The sequence below is a fragment of the Sesamum indicum genome, linkage group LG1 (genome assembly GCF_000512975.1).
Source record: "Sesamum indicum cultivar Zhongzhi No. 13 linkage group LG1, S_indicum_v1.0, whole genome shotgun sequence".
In the NCBI taxonomy this organism is placed as follows: Eukaryota; Viridiplantae; Streptophyta; class Magnoliopsida; order Lamiales; family Pedaliaceae; genus Sesamum; species Sesamum indicum.
Window position 1 is genome coordinate 2434324 of NC_026145.1, and position 27528 is coordinate 2461851.

At 32.8% G+C, this 27528-nt stretch overlaps 3 protein-coding genes across 4 annotated transcripts; 1 reads left to right on the forward strand and 2 right to left on the reverse strand.

The window, feature by feature from the left end:
* LOC105155489 (protein ODORANT1) lies at positions 9191-12829 on the forward strand. The gene is made up of 2 exons (XM_011071373.2): positions 9191-9603; positions 12222-12829. The coding sequence occupies exons 1-2, from the start codon at positions 9341-9343 to the stop codon at positions 12766-12768; spliced, it is 810 nt and encodes a 269-aa protein (XP_011069675.1). The 5' UTR covers positions 9191-9340; the 3' UTR covers positions 12769-12829.
* On the reverse strand, positions 15203-17018 carry LOC105156207. Its single transcript, XM_011072283.1, has 5 exons — positions 16849-17018; positions 16482-16527; positions 16294-16386; positions 15851-16218; positions 15203-15494 (listed from the first exon to the last, which is right to left on the reverse strand). Exons 1-5 carry the CDS (start codon positions 17016-17018, stop codon positions 15203-15205), a joined length of 969 nt encoding a protein of 322 aa, XP_011070585.1.
* Positions 21735-27307, reverse strand: LOC105155498. Of its 2 annotated transcripts, none has more exons than XM_011071377.2 (5): positions 27056-27307; positions 22925-24803; positions 22376-22628; positions 22204-22296; positions 21735-22105 (listed from the first exon to the last, which is right to left on the reverse strand). In XM_011071377.2, the coding sequence occupies exons 2-5, from the start codon at positions 23160-23162 to the stop codon at positions 22036-22038; spliced, it is 654 nt and encodes a 217-aa protein (XP_011069679.1). In that variant the 5' UTR covers positions 23163-24803; positions 27056-27307; the 3' UTR covers positions 21735-22035. The 2 variants fall into 2 exon arrangements, with proteins under 2 accessions (XP_011069679.1, XP_011069686.1); XM_011071384.2 differs by having other exon boundaries at positions 21735-22123.

Consider the following 27528-nt stretch of genomic DNA (forward strand, 5'->3'; position numbering starts at 1 on the left):
TATTTTAAAAAATAAAAAAAGACATATTAATATTTTTTTATTTAAAGGGATAATTTATTCATTTATAATATCAAATGGATTAAATCATATAAGTTTACAGTCAACAGATTTTACCTAATGAAATGTCAATGATAAAATTATAATTTCTTTTCAAACTACTCCACATCTCAATCTTATTATAATAAAATATTTACTTCAAAATATTATAATTTATTTAAATTACAAAACTCCTAACACTAATCTCCTTAAACAGTTCCTAATACGTGTCTCATATTAATTATAAATTATGCCCAATCGTTGGGAGTTCAGACATAAAACACACGTGGTTAACAACAATATCTAGTGAAAATAAAATTATTACTTACCTTACCTTATGGGGAAAGTAGAAATATAATTAATAATATAAAAATCATGGGACGAACAAGATGTTGGTATGTGGTAATCAAGTTGGATTCTTAAGTGAATTCTCTATCAAAAAAAAAAAAAAAAAAGAAAAAGAAAGAAATTATGTGAATAGGTAAAAAAAAATAGCGATGAATTTAGTCATAGATAAGAATATTAAACTTTTATTGTTTTAGAATTAACATTAAAAACAAAATATTTTTCTTACAAAATTCAGAAAGAATTTTTAATGTTGTAAAATCTCGTAGTTGGCCATGCCAAAAATTTGAGAAGTTCCTCTCAAAATTTTACTGAGAAATATTTATGTTGGTAAAATCAGTAACTGATACTACGAACTGATTACCAACTAAATTCGATGATAAAGTAAATTAGCAATGAATTCTCCTATTTTGCAAGAAACTTGTGTTTTGCTGATGGCGTTACATTACAAGAAATTATGACGATGGCTAGAAAAATTAGAAATGGGAGTAAATTTATTCGGAATTAGCAATGAATTTAGCAAGGAATAAAAATTTAGAAAGGAATTTTTAATGTTGTAAAACTTCGTAGCTAGCTTAGGCGAAAATAAAAAGAGAAACACTTTTGTTAGTATAATATCTAGCAAAATAAGCTACAAAATGAATTGATGCTAATATAAGTGACGAGCTAATTACCAAGTAAATATTTTTTTTTTTGCTAAATTAGTCGCTGACGTAAATTAGCCGAATTTCACTATTTTGCAGGAACTTATATTGTTGCTAATGACATTATTTCTTGTAGTGTTGTTTCCTATAATGTCTTACCAGTGAGTAAAGGCTCGAAACCTTAAAGTCACAGTTGTTGGGAGGAGTTTAACTCTTTTGATTCGAATCGGGTTCAAAACCTTAAAGTCGGACATGTTTGAAAAGGTTTAACTGTTATGCTTTCAACCCGGACAGAATTGGTTCGGTTTGAAACCTCCTAGTTACACTTGTTGGGAGGAGTTTAACTCGTTTACTTTGAGACGGGTCTAAATGTTTAAAGTCACGTTTATTGTTTTCAACCTTCGCCGATTGGTGGAGAATTTTATGTTTACGGGACATGAAAATATTAAATAATAAGAATTAGGTCATATTCCTAATTATAAAATTGTGAATTATATTGTTATGATGGTTGTGAATCACAACGTTTGATATGTTCACAAGCACCAGATAAGAGTTGTCTATGCTAGCTAGGTTCATATAGAGGAGGTACATATCCTGTAACTTGGTCTGTTTGATGTGATTGAATAGATTAAATTTGCATTTGAGTACAATTATTATTTTTTTATTATCATTTGATCCTTTTTTTAATACATAATTTTTAAATTAAATTATATCAAACTACCTTATGATAAAAAACTACAACTTGTAAATTTTGATGAGATCGTAATTCTTTTTCATTTTATAATTACATATTATGCCCATTAAATAATTTTTTAAATCATTCAGTAATTTTAAATATAAGATTAGCTTTGAAATTTAGTTATAATCTACATTCACGTAATTAATTATAAAATTATAAATTTTATTCTTATAACACTTTTTTTTCTAAAATTAATTATCTTACTAATTATCCAATTGTCGGGCTAAATTGAGCCTCAACTATAGCTCAATTTGCTTCAGCTTTTTTCTTTTTCTTTTCTCTTTTTTGAGAAAAAGAGGAAAAAAGAGAGAAACTAATACCTAAAAATGTTTGAAGAACGAAGATTATGTTTAATTATTAGGGATAATTATGTTCCCTTTGCTTGAGGTTTGGTGTTAAAGTTATTGTGGTAGTATTTCTAAGATTTGCTTCAGTCTAACAAATATGTTCCTTCATTAGTCAAAATTTGTTGAATTTACAAATATTAATAAAAAACACTGAACGAAAATTGATATTCACCCTCGACTGATATTCCAACTAAACTACCCTTGCAACGGTACAAATATACCTCATCACATGTATTAATATATGAAGATGTATGACGGTAATTTGGTTATAAAAATATCTAGTTGATCTGTAATAAATCAATCGGGGTAAATACAATTTTTTTTTTATTAATATAAGCAAATTGAGTGAATTTTGATTAACGACAAGACTTATTTATTATATGAAAGCAAACCTCAAGAGTACTAAATATAATTTTCCAAACTACAAAAAAAAATTACATACAGTTACATCAAATCTAAAAAAAGAAGAGTGTAATTATCCGTAATATTTATTAATCACCTAATCTAAACATGAGAGAATGAGTGGTTCAAGAGAAAAGGGTCCACAGTGAAAGATATTTGCTGTAGAAGCTGGATCCTAAGTCAGAAAACCAAGTGCTGGGATTACTACCTACCCCCAATTGGTGGCCAGTATCTCATTTTAAGGTATGGCAATTTGTGCTCAAATGACAAATAACTTGACATCACAAACAAAATCCTACGACTTTCTGGTCAAGAAATCCTGTCCACAAGACACGTGGATCTTCAAGTCAGGAAAACCCTCAAAAAATATCTTGAATCAAGACCACCCACAAAACTTGTACCAATTTTTTGAACAAAAACAAATGTTTCCAACGAATTTTTAATCATAAGGTGTACAATTTGTATTGTATAACATGATCCAAGCTACTATGAAATATTTGGTGTAAATTATATTTTATTATTTGAATTATGTTTGTTTTTATATTTTGATATTAATTTTTTTTATGTGTTAATTTATTATTTTAAATTTATAAAATTTGCAATTTGTCGTATGTGATCGTTTTTTTGTTAATTTTTTTATCGAAAAAATATCACATGCGCATTGTATGTGATTTTTTTTGACAAAATATTTAATTGAAAAACAGTTATAACTGGAAAAGAAAAATTTTTATAAAATTGATATGGTAAATTGACCACAAAAAAAAAATTATATGTCAAAGTGTAAAAGTGATTATTTCAGGTGTTTTACAGAACTTATTAAGCTAGCTAGCGAAACTAATGGGTAAAGATGGTAACATTGGTCCATTAATCATTGTGACCTAATGGCCCTGCTAAGTTTATTATATTCTGCCGACATCAATATCTAACAAAGTCTAATAATAGTACTCATATCCTACTCAACAACTCCTACTATACAGTAAAGAACATTCCATGCACATGACAGGATTTAAACCCATGACCTCTGAAATCATGGAGCTTCAATTTCACCTATTGAGCTAAGCCTCATTGGTCTGCTAGGTCTATTTGTGAAGAGTAGGCTCTTTTACTTTAATACATAATAAAATTTTTAGGTTGATTTTCTCAAAATTATATAATTCAATATGATCGATTGTCTGACAGTTTACTACAAGAAAATGACTCAATAACTATAAAAAAAATTGATACAAAAATCAACATCGAGCTAATTAATACGTAAAATTCTTACTAAAATTCGTTGATAATCTACATCAGCAATCTACTATTTTTAAATAAATTTATGTCGTTGCTATTAGCATTATTTCTTGTATTGAAATTAAATTGGGTTATCTTAAATAATTATTGAACCTTAGATTTTAGTGGAAAAAGGGCAAAGTTATATAGTTTGAGACAGGAAAATTATATTTTTTGGCATCTTTCTTAAACAAACTTGACATCCAAACATCACATATTAAATAAATAATTGTCTCCGAACTCTCTAGAAATATGGTCAAGAGGGAGACAAGGCATAAACACATATATGATAAACATTAATGATATGTATATGTGGTCTGTTTCATCGAATACATCGATTCATTGCTCATGCTTTGTATTCTTGTTCCACACATGCACGCATGTATATAAAATTGGGAAGTTGTTTAAGTATTTTACGTTAAAAAATTAACTTTGTTCTTCTTCTTTTTTTTTTTAATCTCGACACTAACGTAACTGATTTGAATTGTAATATGTTATCCTCTAAATAAGTCTCGAGCTCGTTGTTCTTTTCCCAAATATTAAAATGGACCTTGAAAAGAAACAATAACGTGAGGTTCGTCGGGTACGTTTCTGATTAATATCTTCTGACGCTCAAGTTAGTCCGAGTTTGAATTTGAGAGGCAAGAAAACGATCTCAAGCAATTAATAATGCCGAAAGCAGTAAATATCACATACCATTAATGTTCTGAAATTGGAGTATTTATAGGCCTAAATATACTGTTATAAGTGAGCCATGTGGCATCATCTTGAAGGGAGTGTTGTCATAGATTGTGTTGTGATATAACAGACACATCATCCGGGTCTTGGCATTGGGTTGTTGGAGTCGGTCAAGTCCAATGACCCGACCTGAGGCTAAGTGCGCGGATCCTGTGGCATTTTCTATATTTTTACCCCAAAAAGGGTATTTTTGTTCTTTTTATGGATAAATGAGTAGTACCCCTATCAATATCATTTTACATCATTAATAGATGAGGAGTTTGTCTCGATCTCTTCGATTGAATAGGATGTCTTTTTCGACAAAAATCATAAAATTTATAAAGTTAGTGACAATATCTCATATTGGGTGTGGCATGCTCATGGGGGCTTGACGCACTCGAAGTTCACCTCGTTTCTCACCTTGTGCTGGTCCTTGTGGCATAATCGCAATAGATGTCTGTTTGAGGTGGGCGGGATGGATGCCCGTCCTTACTATCTCAAGTTTTTTTGCTAATACAGGCGTTCGGCCATGGCTCATGGATTAGAGCTGGCAACTTTTTGCTTTTCATTTATTTTCATTGGCTGGTCTATCTGTTCAAATTTTTCTTTACCTTTCCTGTTGAATTGGTAAAAAAGTAATGATATCTCGTACTTTAGGACATCAATTACGTCGCATATTGCATAAGATATATTTGTTTTTTAAGAAATTAAATATGCAGCTCAACACTAAGAAGGAATCTGGGCAAAATTATTTAAAAAATGTTGAAATTTTTTTTGCAGAAATAGGTGTATTTGAACAGGTTTAGAATTCTAGGCGGCACCGCATTCTGACAACGCGGTGCCTCAGAATTTTCCTAAAAAAAATTTTTTTTTCATGGCACCGCGGTCTTAGATCGCGGTGCCATTTTTTTAATTAAAAAAAATAATAAGAAGAATTTTAGTTGAAATACAAAAATATTATGAAAAATTTAAAAATTCGAATCTCGGTAAAATATTGATGAAAATGAGCAATCGTGGTCTCGTTGGAATCGTCTGGATGGGAGGATTCAAGCAGCAATGGTCTCATGCCGTGATTCGTCCTTACGGTGGAGTAAAGGACCACAAACAATTTCAGCACAAATGTTAACGGCGGCAAAATATTTCAAATTTTCAAATCGCAACAAATACTTGATGAAATTGAGCAAGATTGGTCTCGTTGGAATTGTCTGGATGAGAGGATTCGAACGGCAGTGGTCTCAATCCGTGATGAGGACAAACAGCGGCAAACAGCTTCAACGCGAACTTTCGGCCGAAAAATCTTCAAATTTTCAAATCTCAATAAATACTTGATGAAATTGAGCAAGACTGGCCTCGTTGGAATTGTCTGAATGAGAGGATTTGAACGGAAATGGTCTCAATCCGTGATTCGTCCTGACGGCGGCAAACAGCTTCAACGCGAATTTTCGGCCAAAAAATCTTCAAATTTTCAAATCTCAACAAATACTTGATGAAATTGAGCAAGACTGGTCTCGTTGAAATCGTATAAATGATAGGATTTGAACGGGAGTGGTCTCAATCCATGATTCGTCCTAACGGAGGAGAAACGACGGCAAACAACTTCGACGTGAATTTGAAGATTTTTCGATCGGAAATTTGCATTGTTTGCCTCCGTTTCTTTGCAGTCAGGACAAATCACGGATTGAGACTACTGTCGTTCGAATCCTCTCGTCTAGATGATTCCAACAAGATTAGTCATCAAGTATTTATTGAGATTTGAAAATTTTTCGGCTGGAAATTTGCGTTGAAGCTGTTTGCCACTGTTTCTCCGCATCACGGATTGAGACCACTACCGTTCGAATCCTCTCGTCCAGAAAATTCCAACGAAACCAATCTTGGTCAATTTCATCAAGTATTTGTTGCGATTTAAAAATTTAAAATATTTCCGCCGTCAACATTTGCGCTTAAATTGTTTGTGGTCCTTTTCTCCGTCGTAAGGACAAATCACAGCATGAGACCATCACTGCTTGAATCCTATCATCCAGATGATTCCAACGAGACCACGATTGCTCATTTTCATCAACATTTTATCGAGATTCGAATCATCAACATTTTCAGAAGGCGGTGCCGCCTAGAATTCTAACCCTTTTCAAATACACCTATTTTTGCAAAAAAAAAAAATTCAACATTTTTTAAATAATTTTGCCAAGGAATCTGTGTGGTTTTTAAATTAAATATATTTTACAAAGTGTAATTATAAATGTATTGGATTATGCTAAAACGTCAGAGGAGGTTGTTGTAAAGAATACGGAACTATATATATCTCATAAAAAATAATCAAAATAATGTCAAAATTAGAAAAGCAGTTAGGCCATGATATTTGAAATTAACAACACACGATTCTTAGTAGTTTCTTTAATATAACTGAGTTTTCTGTCCAACTCAAAATACTTTGAATTTAATGATTATTTCTTGCTATAGTACGTACGTAGTATGCCCCTCTCCTTTTATATATATTGTATGTGAAATATCTTGAGTTCATTAATCTTAGTTTCTTCCAACTTGCCACTATTTTTCTTGCAAATGTTCATCGATAATCAACTGGTGTTCATGTATAAGACTAGGTTAATTAAATTAAAAAATAAAAATAAAAACCCATAAATTTATACCATTTCACAAATACTTTTGATCATTTCTAGATTTTACGGTTCAAATCGAAAGCCATTTGAACATAACTTTTCTTTATAATTAATTACATGATTAAATATAAAAAATTATAATAAATATTAATTAACTTGCAGGTTGGTGCAATGGTTGTATAAATGTTATTTCTACAAATGAGGTCAAAACGTTAGCTATAGTTAAAAATCATAGCAAATGGTTCGGCCATCAGTAAATTTATATTTGTATTAATTAATGACCGCAATCGATGAGACTAATAAATTTATATTTGCATTAATTAATGTAACTTTTCTTGTAATCAATTACTACAATAACACCAATCTAACAATTTCAATTTACATGACTTAATCTCCTTCAATCTTAAAACTAAGGGTAAATTACAGTGATAGTTTCTTGAATTTAGGTACAATTACAAATATTTCCAATCATTTACAAAATTATAACTACATCCTTTTATATTAAAATTATAATTAATTACGCCATTATTCAGAATAAAGTTTACTCCTTAAAATACATAAAATTTACACATATTTAGGGGGGTGTACATATAATTTATGAAATTACATTAATATCCTTAAAATTTGGTCTAATTACACAATCATTCTCTATCTTTTATAAAATATCAATTGAAGTGTAATTGTAATTACAAGTATATCGTCTTCTGGATATATTGCACTAACACCCCGTAACGAGCATATCAATAATTTTATGAAAGACAACGAATATTTATGTAACTAGATCTAATTAATTCATGAGATTTATAATTTTATAAATTACAGGAGGTGTGCGTGTATTTAATTTAAACTCAATGGATCTTAATATAATTTATTCATAAAAAGATTAAATATGCCATAAATAGTCAAATAGTCCATTTTTTATTTATATAAAAAAAAATTGGCCATAACTGATGACAGGGGCAAGTAAACGTGGCAATGACGAAATAGGTGATGTAATGTTTGAGTAAGATTGCAATCACAGGGTACGTTTGTGTAGCCAAACAGGGAAGAAATCTTTTCCCCACTTTTCTTTCCTCTTCTTCCTTTCTTCTTTCTTGTCCTTCCCTTAGTCTTTTTGTGAGTTTTTACCAACTATGAGGATTTTAGGATTACAAAATATTATTGCTAGCAAATAAATTAATTATATATGAAAAAAATTAAATTTAACCATGATTAATTTATATTTATTATAATCTTAACTATTATTGAAATACTTATTACGGTTCTTAGTTATAAATAAATTATAATTTTTAAATTACCACTAATATTTTAATTTTGCTTGCCGAAATTATAACAGTTAATAACTGCTGCACATAAAGCCGTGATGAATTATAATTTAACATAATTTTTTACTCTGAACTATAATAATTAACTACGAGAAACGTCATATTTCTTAGAGAAAACAACTATTTTTTTTAAGGTTTTTAGAATTACAAATACCCTTTTATTTTAACATCTGTTCAATGGACGAGCCCAATATTCTGTTAGTCTCCGATAGATTTCAATCTAATTTCTGTATTGAGCTGATAAAAAATGTCATTTTGAATTGTGAATTATAATTTTATATATTTTTTAAATTTTTTTTATAAACTAATATGTTTTATGGACTATTTACTTTATCTATTCTCAAATTCTTTTACTTCTTCAAATATAGTTTGTTTAAATTTCAACATGGGTAAAATAATAATTGTTAACTCATCTTTTAAAAACTATATAATCTTATTTTATTTAAGAGAAATATTTATAATTTTTTAAATAATAAAAGATATTTATAATTATGTTAAATTTTAATAAAAACAACCGTAATTTACCCCTTCCACGGGGAAACGTAGCTTTGTTTTTGGGTTACCCCATCATTCACCATCTCCACCATGTGGAGTTGATACCACCAAAACAAGCTTGTAGTTCATCAGTTCCTTTCAGAAAACCAATGGTGGGCCATAAAATCACACACACACACACACACAAAACATACTACTATTATTATTCTATCTTTGATCCCAATAACACCAAAAAATAGATAAATAAATAAAAAAAATAGAAAAGAAAAGTTGATGAGTTTTTTGCACTGGGTTTCAATGGCAGTATATATAGGTGGGTAAAGGGGACTTTTTAGTTCTACCAAAGTTTTAATTATCATTGGAGAAAAACACACACACAAACACATACTCTTTGCATTTGGTGAACATGGGAAGACAACCCTGCTGTGACAAACTCGGGGTGAAGAAGGGGCCGTGGACGGCGGAGGAAGACAAGAAGCTCATCAATTTTATTCTCACCAACGGCCAATGCTGCTGGCGGGCCGTCCCCAAGCTGGCCGGCCTCCGCCGCTGTGGCAAGAGCTGCCGCCTCCGATGGACCAATTACCTCCGCCCCGACTTGAAGCGCGGCCTTCTGACTGAGGCTGAGGAACAGTTGGTCATTGATCTACATGCCCATCTTGGCAATAGGTACGTCTATACATAAATTCTTATACTAACCCTTAATATACCAACAATATTAATTTATTATGTATGAAATTAATATTCTTTTGATTTTTCTATCTTACGTTGATCATATTATTATTAATCAATATACGACGTACTTTAATTATATCATAATTAAAAATATATTATTTTTATATCATATCATATTTTTATTTTTTATCATTCATGCACGAAATTTTTGTTAGTCGTACACATCTGCCGCTCTTGTTTCCTGCCGAAGGGCGGATTTAATTTTCTATTGCAATTCTTATTGTATTTTCTATTTTTTTTATATATACATTAAGGATAAAATATTTTTAAATAAACTTAAAGACACAATCATGTTAAAATATTAAAATATGTTACCATTTAAAATGTATTACTATATGCTGAAAATATTAAAAAAGAAAACTGATCTAAATTAGTCCAAAGGGTAATCATTTCATTTGATTTGGCAAAGTGAGCGAAAGTTTGAGAGAACTGAAAATTTGGCAACGAAGTCAAAGAAGCCTTTCAAGAAAATAAAGACCGTATTTTTCAACTTTTGATCTTCCATATTAAGTGTCTGTGCAAAGAACAACTTCTTTATGAACAGAAGAGGTTAGCTTTTCTCTGAAGTTTATCGTATTTTGAATTGAATTTTTTATTTTAAATTATAATATATATTTTTTATTTTATGCAATATGTACATACTATAGATACAAAATCATGCTATTTATTTTATTTTTCAAAAAAAATTATACATGTCGTACGAATACATTAACTAAATAAAATAGAAAGTATAATATAATTTTAAAATGAAAAACCTATCCATGAATGATCTCCTTAATTTTTCACTATTTTTAATAGGGGTGATTACTACACTGGCCTCCTCAGAGGTTGGGTGTAATTAGACGTAATAAGTCAATTCGTCAGTCAAAATTCATGGAATTTAATTTATTGAAAAAACTAAATGAAAATTAATATTTGCCCGTTATTACTAACTTATTGCAGGTTAAATAAATTTTCCTAACTAAACTACCCTTGTAGCGATAAAAACATACATCTTCACATGCATTAACGAGTGAAAGTGTATAAGAGTAATTTGATTATAAAAATATTGATTGGACATGCAATAAATCAGTAATAAGTCAATCGATTGTAAATACCAATTCCCATTTAGTTTTATTTATTTTTATTATCAGCAACGAATAAACTTATTTGTTAGACGAAAATCAAATTAAAAAATTCTAGATATAATTTATCAAATAAAAAAAAATTATATTAATTATGTTAAAACTTGAGAGAGGAACGTGTAATTATCCCTTTTCATTAAAACACACATTGTTGTCGAATGCAATTAGTAATACGTAGTAATCTACCAAACTCGGCTTCAAGTTCAAGAATCCACCAAATTCATATTCAGACAAGACTCATGCATGATTAAATTATACTATTTAAATTATGTCCCAGAAGATTTTGTTGTAGAGATTTATAAAAAGTTCATTTATTTTTCCAACATTATGTTACAATGAGTTCCTGACCTGCATAATATTTCAACTCAGTTATATATAGATAGTCAATAATATACTTAGCAACCGGGCACGCTCATGCATGCTCGAAATATAAAATAAATGGTATTATATAAATTTAACTATAGTTATACATTTATGTAGAGAAAATATTAATTGAAATCTGTATATTTTTTAAAACATTAAATGACAAAAATGTTAAATGATGGTAAGATATTAAATTGCAGTTACCAAATAAAAACAGATTGATAGCTTTTATTTATTGAGTAATATTACACGATACCACTACAAATATAATATTTAATCATTATTAATTTCTATGATTAATTAATAATAATTAACACTACAAGAAAAACGATCAATAGCTACGAGAAACTTAGTGCTAAAATCAACGTCGAACTGATTAACAAGTAAAAACTTTCGTTGCTAATCTATTTAATATATTATTTAAATAGTTCGTTGCTAAATTCGTCACAAGTTAATTTCCCTTGCTAAATTCATTAGCAAGTCAATTTCTTGTAGTAGATAATATAGATTAGCAACGAGAGTTTTACTTGCTAATTATCTCGACGCTAATTCTTTTTCGTTGCTACTGGGCAATTTTCTTGTAGTGAAATAGTCTTAACAAATAGTGATTGATCAAGCAACACAACGATTGTTAATCCTGATTTTTTGGAGGATGGGTAATATATTTGCCATGGTTAAAAGCATGCATGACAAATATTTTTTGTGGTTCTTAGTTGCGGCAAATAATATTTTTTAGATGAAAAAATTTAGTTTTTTTCCATCTATTTAATTTAACCGTGGTTAATAATAGTTAATTACGTTGATTTTTCCTCATAGATTAATATTGCAGGCAATAGTATTTTTTTTCTAATGCGGGTAGTTAATTAGTTTATATGTAAGTTAAGAAACATTAGAACAGTAGTATTAACTGATATAAAAAATCACTCTTGCTTTATTAATATTAATATAAATATTTTATTTTATAATATGATTATGCAAATATTTATATTATTGCATGCCATAAATTTCCAGTTGTATATGATGATGTCACAATAACTTTAATTTCTTTGTGCATACATAAATTAGGTGGTCCAAAATTGCTGCAAGATTGCCTGGGAGAACAGACAATGAGATCAAGAATCATTGGAACACCCATATAAAGAAAAAGCTTCTGAAAATGGGAATCGACCCCGTCACGCACGAGCCCCTTCACAAGGAACATGAAAAATCAGAGTCCCATGCAGCTGATAATTTCCCAGAATCGGAAAAAATGAATCAGCTGCAAGAAACAAATAACGATCTTGGCTCTGGCAGCCCGGAAGATCAGAATAGCTCCTCGGACGAATCAAATTTACCCGACAGGAATTTGTACGAAAACGATCCTTTGATCAGCTGCCTGTTCAGGGATGACGATCATGATCAGGACAACGATCCTGATCAGCTCCAGGTTCCATGGGAGTTTCAGTCGGAAAATTTGGGCAGCTTTTGCCCGACGTCTTGGGACGAGAGCTGCTCATGGCTATTGGATTGTCAAGATTTCGGCGTTCACGACTTTGGTTTTGACTGTTTCAACGACGTGGAAATTAATAACGCGTTGAATTCACTAGAGACGGGAGCAACCAGTGAAGATTAAAGTGTAAAAAAAAAAAGAAAAGAAAATAATCTCGATCGAGACGTTATGTGTAGAGATCGATCGAATGGAAAACAGTGATTAGCTATAGTTTGACGGGGGAGACTCAACATGTTAAAAAGTATCATGTCTGGCTCGACTCGATGTAGTTATGTTAGTAGATTCATTGGCAGTTGATTTTTGGTGATGTGATTAGTAGAATTTAATGTTCTTGGTGGGTTAGGAAGGTGAGGCCTTTCTTGTGAAGAGGCTCATCGCCAAGCAAATTAGAGAGGGAAACTATACCAAAGTTGAAAAGGTTGCAATAATTTGGACAAGTTTGTTGTAGTCCTACGGGATGGGGACACAGTGTAGATAAGGAAGCAACATATATATATGAAAGATTAATGTACTTGTGAATATTAAAACATAATGTACGTTTTATGTATTTATGTCAATAAAGGAAATGAAGGCCTTTTGCTTACCGTTTCTATGAATATTGGGCTTTTCTTTTGTTACAAAACATTTGATGGTCGCATCACATGCATGTCTACTCTAATCATTATAGATTGTTTATTCATAGGGTTTTTATAAAGGGAAAAACATCATTTTAGTCCTTTAGTTCATGTGGAATGACATTTTTTATTGTACATGAATTAATTTTCTTAATTTAGTTTTATAACTTTAAAGTTTCGGTAATTTTAGTCATTTTTTTTTATCAGTTTGACAAAAAAATTACATGTAATTTGTACTTGATCAAATTAAATTATAATTTTAGTCCTGTAACTTGGAAGGAATTAGTATTTTTAGTCCTATACTTTAAGGGGTTGATATTTTAATCATGTATGAATTAATTTAATGCAGTTTGCAACGGTTTGGTAAACATTGGAATGATCTACGAATAGCACATAATTATCATTCTAAAATGAGCTCCAAAGTCAATTGAAAACTAGACAGTTGAAATAACCATTCTAAAATGAGGTACAATTTGATACGTTTATGTACTTGGAAAAACTTGTATTACAATGTTTGTTCCTAAATACGGTATTGTTTGTTTTCCAAGTACCTTGCCAACATGAGTTACAATTTGTCACGACTTTAATAAATAGAAAATTTTGTATTACAATACATGTTCCAAATACGTTACACAAACTAAAAGAGTATTTTGTTGAACAATATTTTTAGACAAACCGTTCCAAACTGAATGGTATTTTTACATCCTTATATTTGAATTTGGAACGGCTAAGTTTTAATTTGCTTGTTGCAAACCCAGTTCCAACATTTACTATGATGCCTTTTAAAAAATAGGTGAGAAATTTTAAAATTTAGAACGGCTAATTTTCAATTTGGCCGTTCCAAATCCAGTTCCAAAATTTAGTATGGCAACTTATAAAGAATAGGTGAAAATTTGAAACTTGGAGCAGTTAAATTATCCTAAACTGTTCCAAATTGTATCCACCAACCGTTCCAAAAGGTGTATAAAAAATGTCTAGTATACATTTCGATTACGATATCTCAACATCAATAAGCTGGACTAATTCCAAACTTAAACACTTCTAAGATTTTTTTCTATTTGAATTTATCTAACGATCTGAATTAAAATTACATGGCCTGATTGAAGGTTGCACTATTTTGAATCTCCTTTATTACTGACTAGATTCGATATCTCAATATTTGTATACTGAAATAGTCCAAAACCTCGTCGAATGTATTTTTTTTTGTCTATTTAATTATATCTAACAGTCTGATCAAAATTTTAACTGTCTGATTAGGCATGCAGTACAACAATATAAGATGTTAGTTATATCTGTGTAGTACTAACAAATTTGAATATACTAATATACTTCATATTGTGAACATATGTCAATCTCATGATAAATATTTTATGTTTTTAATAGTCTAAATCCTTGCATTATAAACTTTTGTTTGCTCATTAACGTGTCGGTATGGATTTTTTTTAATGTTTATTTATTTTCTAAGAAAATAAATAATTAACAAATAGGAACGGTTTTGGCATACGATGTCAAAAATGATGTCATCTAGGTATTAATGCTTTATTATATTTGGAACGTATTGCAAAATCAACACAGAAGCAGAAGATGAAAAGGAATAACCTATGGCTGAAAATTGAATCTTGTTTATTTCACTGAACGACAACCAGCTGCTGTAAACCCAGTTCCCTTTTTAAGTTACAGTGAAGAAGAAGGAAAACTGATTAACTACTGATAACAGATTGAGTAAGTGTTCTCTAACTAAGCTAACAAACAAAAGTGCTACTCTACTTAAAGAAGTGCTAAAATAAAACAACAACTAAGTACAAGTGAAGAAATTGTCATTTCACTTAAAAGAACAGAAACATAGATATAAAGTCGTGCTTGCTGAGAGTGCGCGTCTTCTTCATGAGGCATTTGCAGAACCAACTAGAGGAAGCTCTGAGCAAGAATTCCTTCATCCCCCATTAAGTTGGCGCATGGGAGAGCATGCCCAACTCAGAGAAAAAACGAGTAAAGAGAACAGGAGGCAAGGCTTTGGTGAAAAGGTCAGCCACCTGGTCATGGCTGCGAATGTGTATAGGACGGATAAAACCGCCCTTAAACTTATCACGGACAAGATGACAATCGATATCGCGGTGTTTCGTGTGTTCATGGAATATAGGATTTTTAGTAATATAGATGGCAGCCTTGTTATCACAATGGAAAGGAATGGGACCAGAGGCAAAAAAGTGAGAAATCACGAAGAATGTAGCTGATCTAGAGAAGTTTGCAAATGGCAGACCCCATGCCACAATACTGAGCTTAGGCCGAAGAACGAGAGAGAATGACTTGCTTTTTTGCTTTCCAGGAGATCAAGGAACCATCGAGGAAGATGTAGTAGCCTGTGATAGAGAGACGAGAATCAACGCAGGAGGCCCAATCTAAATCTAAAGAAGTAGAGAGAACAAGGGAAAGAACAGTCCTAGAGTGGAGGTCCCTTTGAGGTATCATACGAGGTGAAAAGTAGCTGCCCAATGCGGATCACGAGGATGTTGGAGGAAATGACTCAATTGTTGCACTACAAAAAAATGTCAGGACGAGAAAAGCCCACGTAAAGTAAGCGCCCAATCAACCTTCTGTATCGATGAGGAACAACTAGAAGAGCACCAGAAGAAGCATCAAATTTGATCCAAGGTGGAAGAGGTGTGGCATCCGTCAAGAGACGGTCACAAACAATGTCCAGGAGGTACTTGCGTTGATAGATGTATATGCCATGCGCAGAACGAGCGAGCTCCAAGCCGAGGAAGTACTTAGCATGGCCCAAGTCCATAATGGTGAAAAACTTATCAAGGTAGAGCTTAACATCAGTCATAGCAGTCAAAGAATTTCCTGTTAGAAGGACGTCATCAACACAAACAAGTAATGCGATAAAGACAACATCAATATAAAGAATGAAGAGGCAATGATCATGGGAAGATTGAACAAAGCCATATTTCTGTAGCTGAGTGGAGAACTCAATGTTCCATTAGCGAGAAGCTTGCTTCAATCCATAGAGGGATCGTTGTAACTTGCAAACAAGACCATCATGAGCCTTAGAGTAACCAGTAGGGGGCACCATGTACACCTCTATGTTAAGATGCTTGTGGAGGAAGGCATTATTAACGTCAAGCTGCAAGAGAGGCCACGAACAAGTAGAGGAAATGGCAATAAAAATGCGTACTGTAACAGTCTTGGCTACCAGAGAGAAACTGTCAAAATAATCACTCCCTCGATCTGGTTGTATCCTTTGGCAACAAGTCTTGCTTTGTACCTGTCAACAGAGCCATCAAGCTTCAATTTTACCTTGTAGACCCAATGGAAACCAATGGCTTTCTTCCCTTGTTGTAGAGGAGTAAGGTCTCAGGTGTGGTTTCTATCTAATGCCTCAAGCTCTTCCTTCATGGCTGTCCTCCAACATTCATGTTGATTGGCTTCTAAGAATGATTGTGGCTTTTGAGTAGCATCAATCTATGACAAAAATGACATGTGTGCAGGGCTAAAATGAAGAGGATCACAGAGATGAGGAGAGGAAGATGAATGATTGCATATGTAATCTTGAAGTCAGCTAGGAGGAGTGATGGTTCTTTGAGACCTGCGAATGGCAGGAGGTGAGGGAACAAATGAAGTACTATCTACAGAAATTGGTATAGTAGGGGAAATAGTGATGCAAGCTGGAACTGCTACCTCAGGTAAAGGAGTAGGGAGATAAGAAGTGTTGTCTGAAGAAGTAGCAGAAAAAGGAAGACAATTTTCATAGCACATCTCTTAAGATAAACACCATTTAAGTATCAAGATGATATACTTTATACCCTTTGTGTGATTGACTGTAGCCAAGAATGGACATTTGGATGCGCTTGGGGCTAATTTATCTTTATGGGGAGAAGTGTCAGTAAACAAAGCATAAACATTCCGAATACTTTGATATGAGTGAGTGTAGGGGGTTTATTGTAGAGAATCTCATAAGGAGATTTTCACAGTAAAAGGGAAGAAGGTAGGCGATTGATGAGGTATGCTGCAGTAAGAATGGATTCCCCCCGAAACCTATTAGCGAGAGAGGCTTGGTGCAAGAGTGATCTAGCAACATTGAGAAAATGTCTGTGTTTACGCTCAACCACACCTTTTTGCTTAGGTATGTGGGTACAAGAGCGTTGATGAAGTATTCCTAAAGAAGAAAAAAAGGGTTTGACATCCAGTGTTCACAAATTCGGACACATTGTCAGACCTAGCAACCTTGACAGAGGTATTGAACTGGTTTGAGATAAAGGCAAAGAAAGAGGCAAGAGTGGAGGTGCTTGTGCTTTGTTTTGTAGGAGGAATATCCATACAGCACGGCTGTAATCATCCAAGAACTAGAACTATTATTAGACATATCGACAAAGGTCCCATTACTTGCAAAGTCATCTCCTTGTGCAAAGTTGACTTGTTAGGGGTCCTGAGCTGCAGTAGCAGGGATGTGTCCCTTCATTATTTCCAACAGTTCTGAAACTTGTTTCAAAGCTTCACCGAAGTTCTTGTATGCTCTCCAATTCTTTTTTTTATTTTCAGCAACAGCCACACTAATCCCCCTTGGTAGCCCTTCTTCCATTCCTCTTTGATCATTGAGGTTTCTGTACCAATCTGAAAATCTATGTAGTTTGAAGCATGTGTCTTTTGTGTGTCCCTGTCTCCCACAATGAAGACATACTTGAAGTTTCTTGTCAATGTAGCCTTTTCCCTTATAGCCAGATTTCTCCATAATAGGTGTATTGCCTTTAGGACCTGCATTTCCTCTCTGGTTGTTCCATCTTGAGTATAGTGCCACTCCATCCGAATTATCATTAGTTTGTGTATTAACTAGTCTTTGCCTTTCTACCCTCTGTACCATAGAATAAGCCTTATTGACACTTAGAAACGGATCCATAACAAGGATCTGATTACGTATGTTGTGATAACTATCATCCAGTCCCATTAAGAACTGCACCAATTTTGTCAAGTTATCTTCCTCAGTTGTGATTCTGGTAAAACCACAGATACATAGTCCACATGTGCAAGTTTTTGTAGGCATCAGACGCTTTGGCTCATCCCAGAGTGTAGATAGGCTATTAAAGTAGTCAACCACACTCATTGTCCCCTGTGTAATGGAAGCAATGGCTTACTGTAACTGATAGAACATAGGTCCATTGTTCTTACTGTATCTTTCTTCAAAATCTAACCATATTTGTTTGGACGTTTTAGCATACAGAAAAGCCTTTGAAATTTCCTTGGTGATAGCATTGAGGACCCAGGAAGTTACCATTGAGTCTACCCTGATCTAGGTGTCGTAGTTATCTGTAGAAGTGTTTGGCATACTGCACCTGCCATCAATGAAGCCCAGCTTCATTTTCGCTTGACCTTTTCCAGGCTAGAACATCTATTCCATCAAAAGGCGCAATCACCAAAATAGTTCATGGATGATCTCCTCCATGGAGTTGCAGAAAATCTTATTCCCTTCTTCCAGCTGAATTTGTGTTGGGTTGATCTGTCGCCATTGTTCAAGATCGTGGTAACTTCAAGAAGGATATTAAGAAAACATACAGAGACCTTCACACGAAGGATTTGATACCATGTTGCAAAATCAACACAGAAGCAGAAGATGAAAAGGAAGAACCCATGGCTGAAAATTGAATCTTGTTTATTTCACTGAACGACAACCAGCTGCTGTAAAACTAGTCCCCTTTTTAAGTTACAGTGAAGAAGGAAAACTTACTAACTATTGTTAACAGATTGAGTAATTGTTCTCTAACTAAGCTAACAAACAAAAGTGCTACTCTACTTAAAGAAGTGCTAAAACAAAACAGCAACTAAGTACAAGTGAAGAAATTGTCATTTCACTTAAAAGAACAAAAACGTAGATATGAAGTCGTGCTTGCTGAGAGTGCACGTCTTCTTCCTGAGGCATTTGCAAAACCAGCTGGAAGAAGCTCTGAGCAAGTTCTGAGCAACAATTCCTTCAAAAGGGGCTTAGGAATACATTGCATTTATTAAAACCATTCCAATGACAGTTCCAATTAAAGTAAAACATGGTCGTCTTTTTAGCTTTGGAATGATCATAGAAACGATTTTACTAATTAAAGATCTTTCCAAAAATTTAATATAAATCTGCCGCTTCGCAGATTTTTCCCCATTCCTCTTCTCCTTCCCCAATCCTTCCCCACTCCCTACCGACTGGTACCCTCTCTACACAAAATCAATTGAAACCACATCCTTTTCATTTTTTGTGCGTGACGAAAGGCTAAAAAAACAGTCCCCTCCTCCTCCGTTTTTGGCCGTGTGAAGTTTTTGCTCTAGTTTAGTTTTTTACTTTTCTTTTTATTTTTTTTTTTGCCGCAACGATGATGATGATGATGTTTAGTTAGTATTTGATGAAATTATCAATGATGATGTTTTTGGAATTCATTAGTATTTGGTGAAGTTATTGATGATGTTGAAAATCTGTTTTCAATTTTTCAGAATTTTTCTTTCATTTTTTGGTTTTCATTTGTGATTAAAAGCTATTTTTAATATTTTTCTTTGTTTATTCATTTTTCTATAATTAATAAAAATCAAAAAATTATTAAAAGCTGTTCGAGTGTTTTTTGATTTTTTTGAAAATTTTATGTAAAATTTCTGGATTTCAAATTCTGATTTTTGTGATTTTTTGACTATTCATTTTTCTGTAAAATATTCAGAGTATTTTCTGGTTTTGATTAAAATTTTCTGATATTTTGTGATTAAAAAGAATTGGAAAATTTTCTGAAAATATTCAAATTTTTTTATTTTGCTTAATATTATGTAATTTTCTATAATTATTTTATAACGTTTGGAGTATTTTAAAAACTTTTGTAATGTATTATTATCTTTATGTATTTTTATGTTATTTTGGCAAAGTTCAGAAAATAGAGAAATTTAATGAAATATTTGATCTATTACAGATTTTAACAAATCTCTAAATATATATTAATTATAATGAAAAAAAATGTATTTTTCCGTAATTATGTGTGTCTTCTATAATTTTGTGCAAATTTTTTGGATATTTTTGAAATTTTATGTAATTTTGGGATTAAACCACTTAATTGTAGTTTATAATAAACTTTTGTTCATGTAATATTTACTATAACAATCATTAAAAAATTAATATATATTATAATTTTATAGATGTAGTATAGTTCGCGTCCTCTAGGATGTGGTTCGAGAGCTTGAAGGTAAAATTTATTTAAAGAAAATTTGTATTAATGTATAGTGTTAATTTTTTTTTAACATTTTTTGATCTTTTTCTGTGATATTGCAGATGACATATTAGTGGGATTGCGACTATGAATCCACATTCCAGATCTTTTATATGTGGACGAGCAAGTTCATCCTGAACTGGTTCACCATCGCCAGGGCTCACTGATCTGACCAATGTGGTTAGCCAATAAGGTGCTACGCCAACTATAGTTATACTGGAGTGTAGATTAGGTCTTATATATATATATGTTAATTGCATTTCATAAATCAATATTTATTTTAATATAATATTTTTTTTGTTAATTATTTATGTTTCATAATGTTTATTGCATTCTATTATTTAATATTTATTTAATTATGTAAGTTATACGTATAATTAAATATAAATATTAAATTATCAATTAAAATTATATAATTAAAAAAATTAGGAATAATTTTAGTAATTATAAATGAAATGTTATAAATTTCAAAAACAATATCGTTCTAAACACCATTGCAAAAATATTTTAAAAAAAGTATTCCTAAAAAGAAATAATCGTTCCCAAATATATTCCAACTCAAACTAATTCATAAACCACAATGTGTTCGAACAAATAATCCTAAAACAGTTACAAGAAAGCGTTCTGAATAAATAATAAACCGTGCCTAATAGTATTCCAAAAATTGCGCATCATGCAATTCTAATGACTGTTTCTAAATATATCACCATCATAAAATAACAATAGTTCCAAATTTCATTCAAGCGTTTCTAGAAACAGTTCCAAAATTATCCCGATTTTATTTATATAACCGTTCCAAAATTCTCTTTCCTAAATTTTAGGAATGTCATCTATAACAACGGAACGTAAATCGTTCTAAATTTTAGTCCAAATTATTTTTTCAAATTCAAACCGTTCCAAATGGCAAAAAAATCGTTCTTAAACTTGCCCCAAATCCCGTATTTTTTTAGTGTTTGTACTGTCTTTCAAACGACATTGTAGTTATATGATAGTAAATCATATTTTAGAAAATGTATAAAAGCCATTACAAACTTAAAAATATTATTTATATTTAATTTGTTTTAATATTCTTTTATAAAAAAAATTATTGAATTTTTTGTTATACATATGAAGTGTAATTTCTTAAATGTGAAATATTATATAAAAAATACATAATATAGTAAGAAAATAAAAATAATTTAGTTATAAAATAAAAATATTGTTTAAACATTGTATTTTTACAAATTAAAAAGAATATTAATCTAAATCAGCCTCCCCATCGGTAGCGTTTCCTCGTCGCCGTCCTCATCATTGGGTGTTGGGAATTCAAATGGAGGCTGGGACTTGGGGTGGTGGAGGATTGGGCCAGGTGATCGCCATCTGCTGCATCCACTCCTCGACCCTCGTGACCCGATCATCAAGGTCGGATCGTGGCAGTTGTGGTGGCGAGGGCGATGGAGCAGTGGACATGCTGGGCTGTGATGGTCCAGCAATCGTATGGTGGGCCTCAGAGCCGAGACCGAATACTCGGCCCCTCTTTCGCTCCCACACTGCTGACAATCACACATGTTGGTCATTTAGGGCCACCAAGCCTTAAGAGGATAATTGAGGATCTTGTTTACTATTTGGTTGGTTCTGGCGTTCTTCCTTCATTCTCAAGAACAACTTTTGTAAACAAATTAGTTGATTAGTAAAATTTAAAAAATAATTTTAAATTTAAAAATTAAATTATAACCTACACTTACCGCGACATCCGTTGCCCTCGGACCACTCCATAGGCCGTCTTTCTTCTTTTTATAACACTTCTCGAGCACCTCCATCTGTTTGACGGTTGCCTCCTAGTAAAAAATTATTTAAACAAATGATTAGTAAATTAAAAACTTAAATTAAATTAATAGCATTGTCTAAATTATTTACCATTTTACGATTGTGCGCCCTAAAGGAGGACGACCTCCCACGGTAGATGGAAGTAGTTGCGTCTCGATTGGCTGCCCCTTTCGCCTTATTTTTCGCCGACTGTGATTGAAAATCTGGGGTCTCACAATACTCCAATAGCTGGCGCAAGATATCTTCGGCCAACCACAGTGGTCGGGCCAACTAATTTCTGGCGTTTGCGAACCACTTCCGTAGGAACTTACCCGCCTGCGAGTTGACGACCTTGAACATTGACCTTGCAATTTTCACATATTCAAAAAAATGTAAATATTAGATAAAAATATAAGTATTGCATAAAAATAAATATTATTCTTATCTTTAAATTATTAAACTAGAATAATTGGTGTTCTTGTGGGATTTGCGATATAGATCTCCTGGGATGCGTATAATGTCCGCGGATCGTAGCATAGATCGTAGGAAGTGAAAATCTCGGTACGATTTAAAAAATTAATTAAATATTAAAAATATTAAAAAAATAATGAAATTAATGAATTTTTTATAAAATAATTTAATAATTTTTTTTTGCATTACCTCGGGACATCCCGGAGGCTGATATAATGTCGTTGAGATGCTGGTGGTGCTGGTTGTGGTGCATCCCATAGCCTGGGGGGGGGGCGGTTGTGAACAGCTCGCCCCTGGTGCAGGTGACCCCGTTGTGTCGGGATCTACAGTCATGGTCGGCGACACGAATGAAAGCTTTGGTGGTAGGGGTGGTGTGGGTGCATCCGCACCAACAACGGGAGAAGGTTTGGGAGGGCCACGGTGTCATTGGCCGCACTTTAGGCTAGACGGTTGGTAGTGACTTGTGGAAGACGTGCGGGGTGTTAGGGAATGCCGGCTAGCACGCAAGGGCGCATACGCTCTTCGAGCAGAGACTCTTACCGATTGCGGATCGCAATACTGTTCGTATGGGAACTTTCTTGATGTGTGGGAATGCTGTCCGCCAAGTATGAAGTCATTCCGAGGACATTTGGCCACGGAGATATAAGGGCGATGATTGAGCGCCACCCTGTGCGCGAACAGGAGAGAATTGTGCAAAGCAAAGTGTTTTATCCTTGAGATTTGCAATACTGTTTCATTGGCAAGATCCTTGGAGTGCTGGGAGCACCTCCAAGATGTTTCAAATGTAGACGGTTCGGTTCCGGTAGAAAACGACAACGATGTTTAGAGTCTGCAAGTGCAGAGGCGAGACTGTAGTTTTAGAGCATTGTGGAGACAATTCCTTAGCCATGGATGTGTGGATGAGACTGAAACTCTATCGTGATGATGTGCAAGTCGTAGGCTACACTACGATTCAAGCGGGACGTGATTTGGACGTCGGTCGAAGAAGATGCTGAAAAGTGCACTCCTCGGCCCTTTGAGTGTTCTACTCTTCGAGCAAGAGAAAATCTTTTTAAGCTTATTATAAGGGGGACCTGCAGTGGTGAGCTCCAGCCAGCCATCTCCGTGCACTACGGCAGTAGCATGAGAAGACATTTGCATTAAATGAGCATTCTCTTGGAGGCATGATGGGGGCCTTCAAGAGCCAGCTCTAGGCAGCTTAAAGAGGAGCGCTAGAGTCCCCGAAGGGCTTGGAAACCTAACGGGCAGCGTAGGACCAGGATGGCCTACATTGGGCGCCGATACTGCCGAGAGGCTCCGTGTGACTCGCAAGGTTGCCCCGCGGGCTGCAAGATATCAGGGCGCAACGCCTCTTGTGCGAATGGGTGATCGAGGTAAGCATTTCAAGACCTCATTATCTGACTCATGAAATGGGGATCCGTTGGCTAAAGATGAGTGATCGTGGGACGACACCGCACTGTGGGCATATTATGAAGCCAAAGCCGAAGGGCAAGAAGGCATGCCGTGTGAGATAACGCAAGATATCAACATATCGATTGGGTCTCGAACTTATGATTCGGTCCTACTCGGGCGAGGCATAGAAGGCGGCCATGACGAGGGCTAGCGCCTAGAATGTACCGAGTGAGTGTTGGGCATGAGATGGGCATTGCGGGCGCATGCGTAGCGCCGTAATGCTGAGGCGGAGCGAGGATGCTCCTTGCCATTGAGCAATGCTCCGGCAGGTTCCGAGATTGTGTGCGAGACACTAAGGCACGAGTGCCGAGAACCTCAATGAGTATAGGCATTCTGGATAAGCAAGCGCAAGGGCACGCGGTGCAGCGCAGGGAGGCGTTTAGATGTCGCGCTAGCGAGTTTCAGTGTCGAGGACACGCAACGGACTGTCGCTATACTCTAATATGTGTGAAGGCTGGTCGAAGGTTAAGGGTAACCTTAGACGTCGCACAGGCGAAAAATATCTGAGAATTATATTCCACTGCGAGAGAGAAGAGAGAAAGAAGAGCACGCCTATGACACACGGGCACGACCACGACTTCGTCTTGGAGGAGGCGGAGCACCGATAGTCATGGATCTACAAGTTAAAAGAATTATTAATATTAAAAACTATTAATTGTATCATATCATTTATAAAATTATATTTTTTCTATAAAATTTAAATTTTTTAAAATTTGCATTAAAGTCCATAATGTTACTAAAATTTGCATTAACGTTCAAAATTTCCTAAAAGTTTCATTGAATTTTGTGATTATCCTAAACTCTATTATTTACCTAAATTCGGGATTAAAGTCTTTATTTTAATGAAATTAGAATTAAAGTCAAAATATTCTTAAAAAGTGCATTAAAGTCCACAATGTTCCTAAAAATTGCATTAAAGACCAAAATTTCGTAAAAATTTCATAAATTTCATGATTATCCTAAACTCGCTTATTTTCTTAAATTTGGGATTAAAGTTTTTATTTTAATGAAAATTGAATTAAAGTCCAAAAAATTCCTAAAAATTTCATTAAAGTCCATTATTCTCCTAAGTTACAAACAGAAAAATATAATTAACTACAGATTAATACCAAATAAAATTATTCATAAAATTGTAATAATTATCCAAAATTACAGAAAATTAAATTTGTATTACAAACAATTACCCAAAATTACACAATTTTTATTACAAACAATTACCCAAAATTACAGAATGTTACAGAAAATTACCTATTATTAGAGACAATTACCTACATTGTGATGTCTGTAAAATTTTTCACATAATTGAGAGACTAATTAGTAATTATTTAGAAATTCAAATTTAATTATATTAATTATACATTGAAAATAAGATATAATAAAACTTAAACCGATTAAATTGGAGTTCGTTATAATATTTGGGGACAAATTATATCAATTAAGAAATTAGAAAGGATGTAATAGGTATTTTGAAAAGAGTTTAATTAAATAAATAAAATAATATATATATATATATATATATATATATAAAGTGAAGAGAGAAGAGAGAGGGTGAGAGTGTCCACCGCCTCACCTCTCTCTTTCCTCTCTTTCATTTCAACACACACACACATACACAACACACATACACATTACACAACATTCACATTTTGGAAAATTTGCAATTCTCTGAAGAAGAAGAAGAACAGGGGTTAGAATTTATATTTTAATTTATAATAATTTATATAATTATATTATTTTAATTAATTTATTTATTAAATATTATTTATATTGAGCGATCTATTATTCAAATCGAAATATTTTACAAGTTTTGCTATTTAAATTAGTATCGAATTAAATATCACATTTCATATAAAAATAATATAGTTGGTTAATTAAATTATTAAATTTGTTAGACTTAACTATTATTATATTTAATTTACATAATTCCATCGGAATGATTAACTAAATACGTAATTTTATGTATTGTTGTTTAATTAAATTATATGGTAATGATAAATTGATAGAAAATTCATAAAAATATTTTAAAAATTATATTTAAGAAATATTATGTTATTAAAAAGGGAATGAAGTTTTTTAATGGTAATATAATTTAGAGATGTTAAAAACGATAGTAATAAATATATAAATGGGTTTGATTAAATGAATTCTTATGAGTTAGTTGAGTTAGTTTGATTAAATGAATTCTTATTAGGTGGGTCAGCCGTGACATTTAGAGCCGGAATTTTTGGTTGTTTCATTGTTAAATATTCTACTCTTTTACCGGGTTTGTTGTAAAGCTTTGGACCATTTTCCTTTGAGGTTATCTAAATGAGGACATCTGGTGGGATAAATATAAATTTTTAGTGATATCTATTATCTTTTATGTTCAATATATATATTATATTGATAAAATAGAATTTATTTGACGGGTTGAAAATAAATTACTTATAGAATGAATTGTAATTAAGGAAATGATGAATTAGTGATAATTAAATATAGTGAGTAGGGGTGCTACATAAAATTACAGAAAATTACCTAATAATGCTGAAAATGATAGAAAATTACAGAAAAATCATCCAATATTACAGAAAATTAAAGAGAACTACAGAAATTATTAAAAATTTCAAAAAATGACATAAATTATTAAAAATTTCATATTTTTACACAATATTATTTACATATATAATTTTTTCAAAAAATTTCAAATTTTTTTATAAAATATTTTTTTAAAAAATCATAGAAATAATATTAAGAAATTATTTTGGGAAATGAAAAATTGAGAAATTATTACATGAAATATATTCAACAATCCCAGTCCCGTTAAAATGAGAAAAAATAGGAAATGCAACAAAATGAGCAAAAAACAACAAAAAAGAAAATGAAACGTACCCGTTAAAATGGGGAGGGAAATAGGCCGGTGGGTGGTGAGGGGAGGTGGGCTGTGGCAGACGTCGGGGAAATGGGCCGATGGGTGGTGGCAGACAACAGGGAAATGGGCCAATGGGCGGTGGCAGCCGTGGAGGTGGGCGGTGGCAGACAACTAGGAAGAAAGAGATAGAGAGAGAGAGAGTGCGAGAGAAACGGCTAAGGAGAAAGTGGGGGAAAAGCCTGTTAAGTACTCCTTATATCTAACTTTTTGGCCTTTTCAAAAACCGGTGAAGAAGGTATTACAAAACGTGAGAAACCATTCCTTAAGGAATTTAAGAAAAAAAAGTTGTATATAAAGCCGTTATCTAACGAGTCGAAACATGTGATATTTGTAGTTAACATAAAGGGATAATTACACTCTCCTCCCCTGTGATTTGGTGTAATTACATGTAAATCCTCTATGATTTGAAAAATTATACTTAGCACCCATGAGG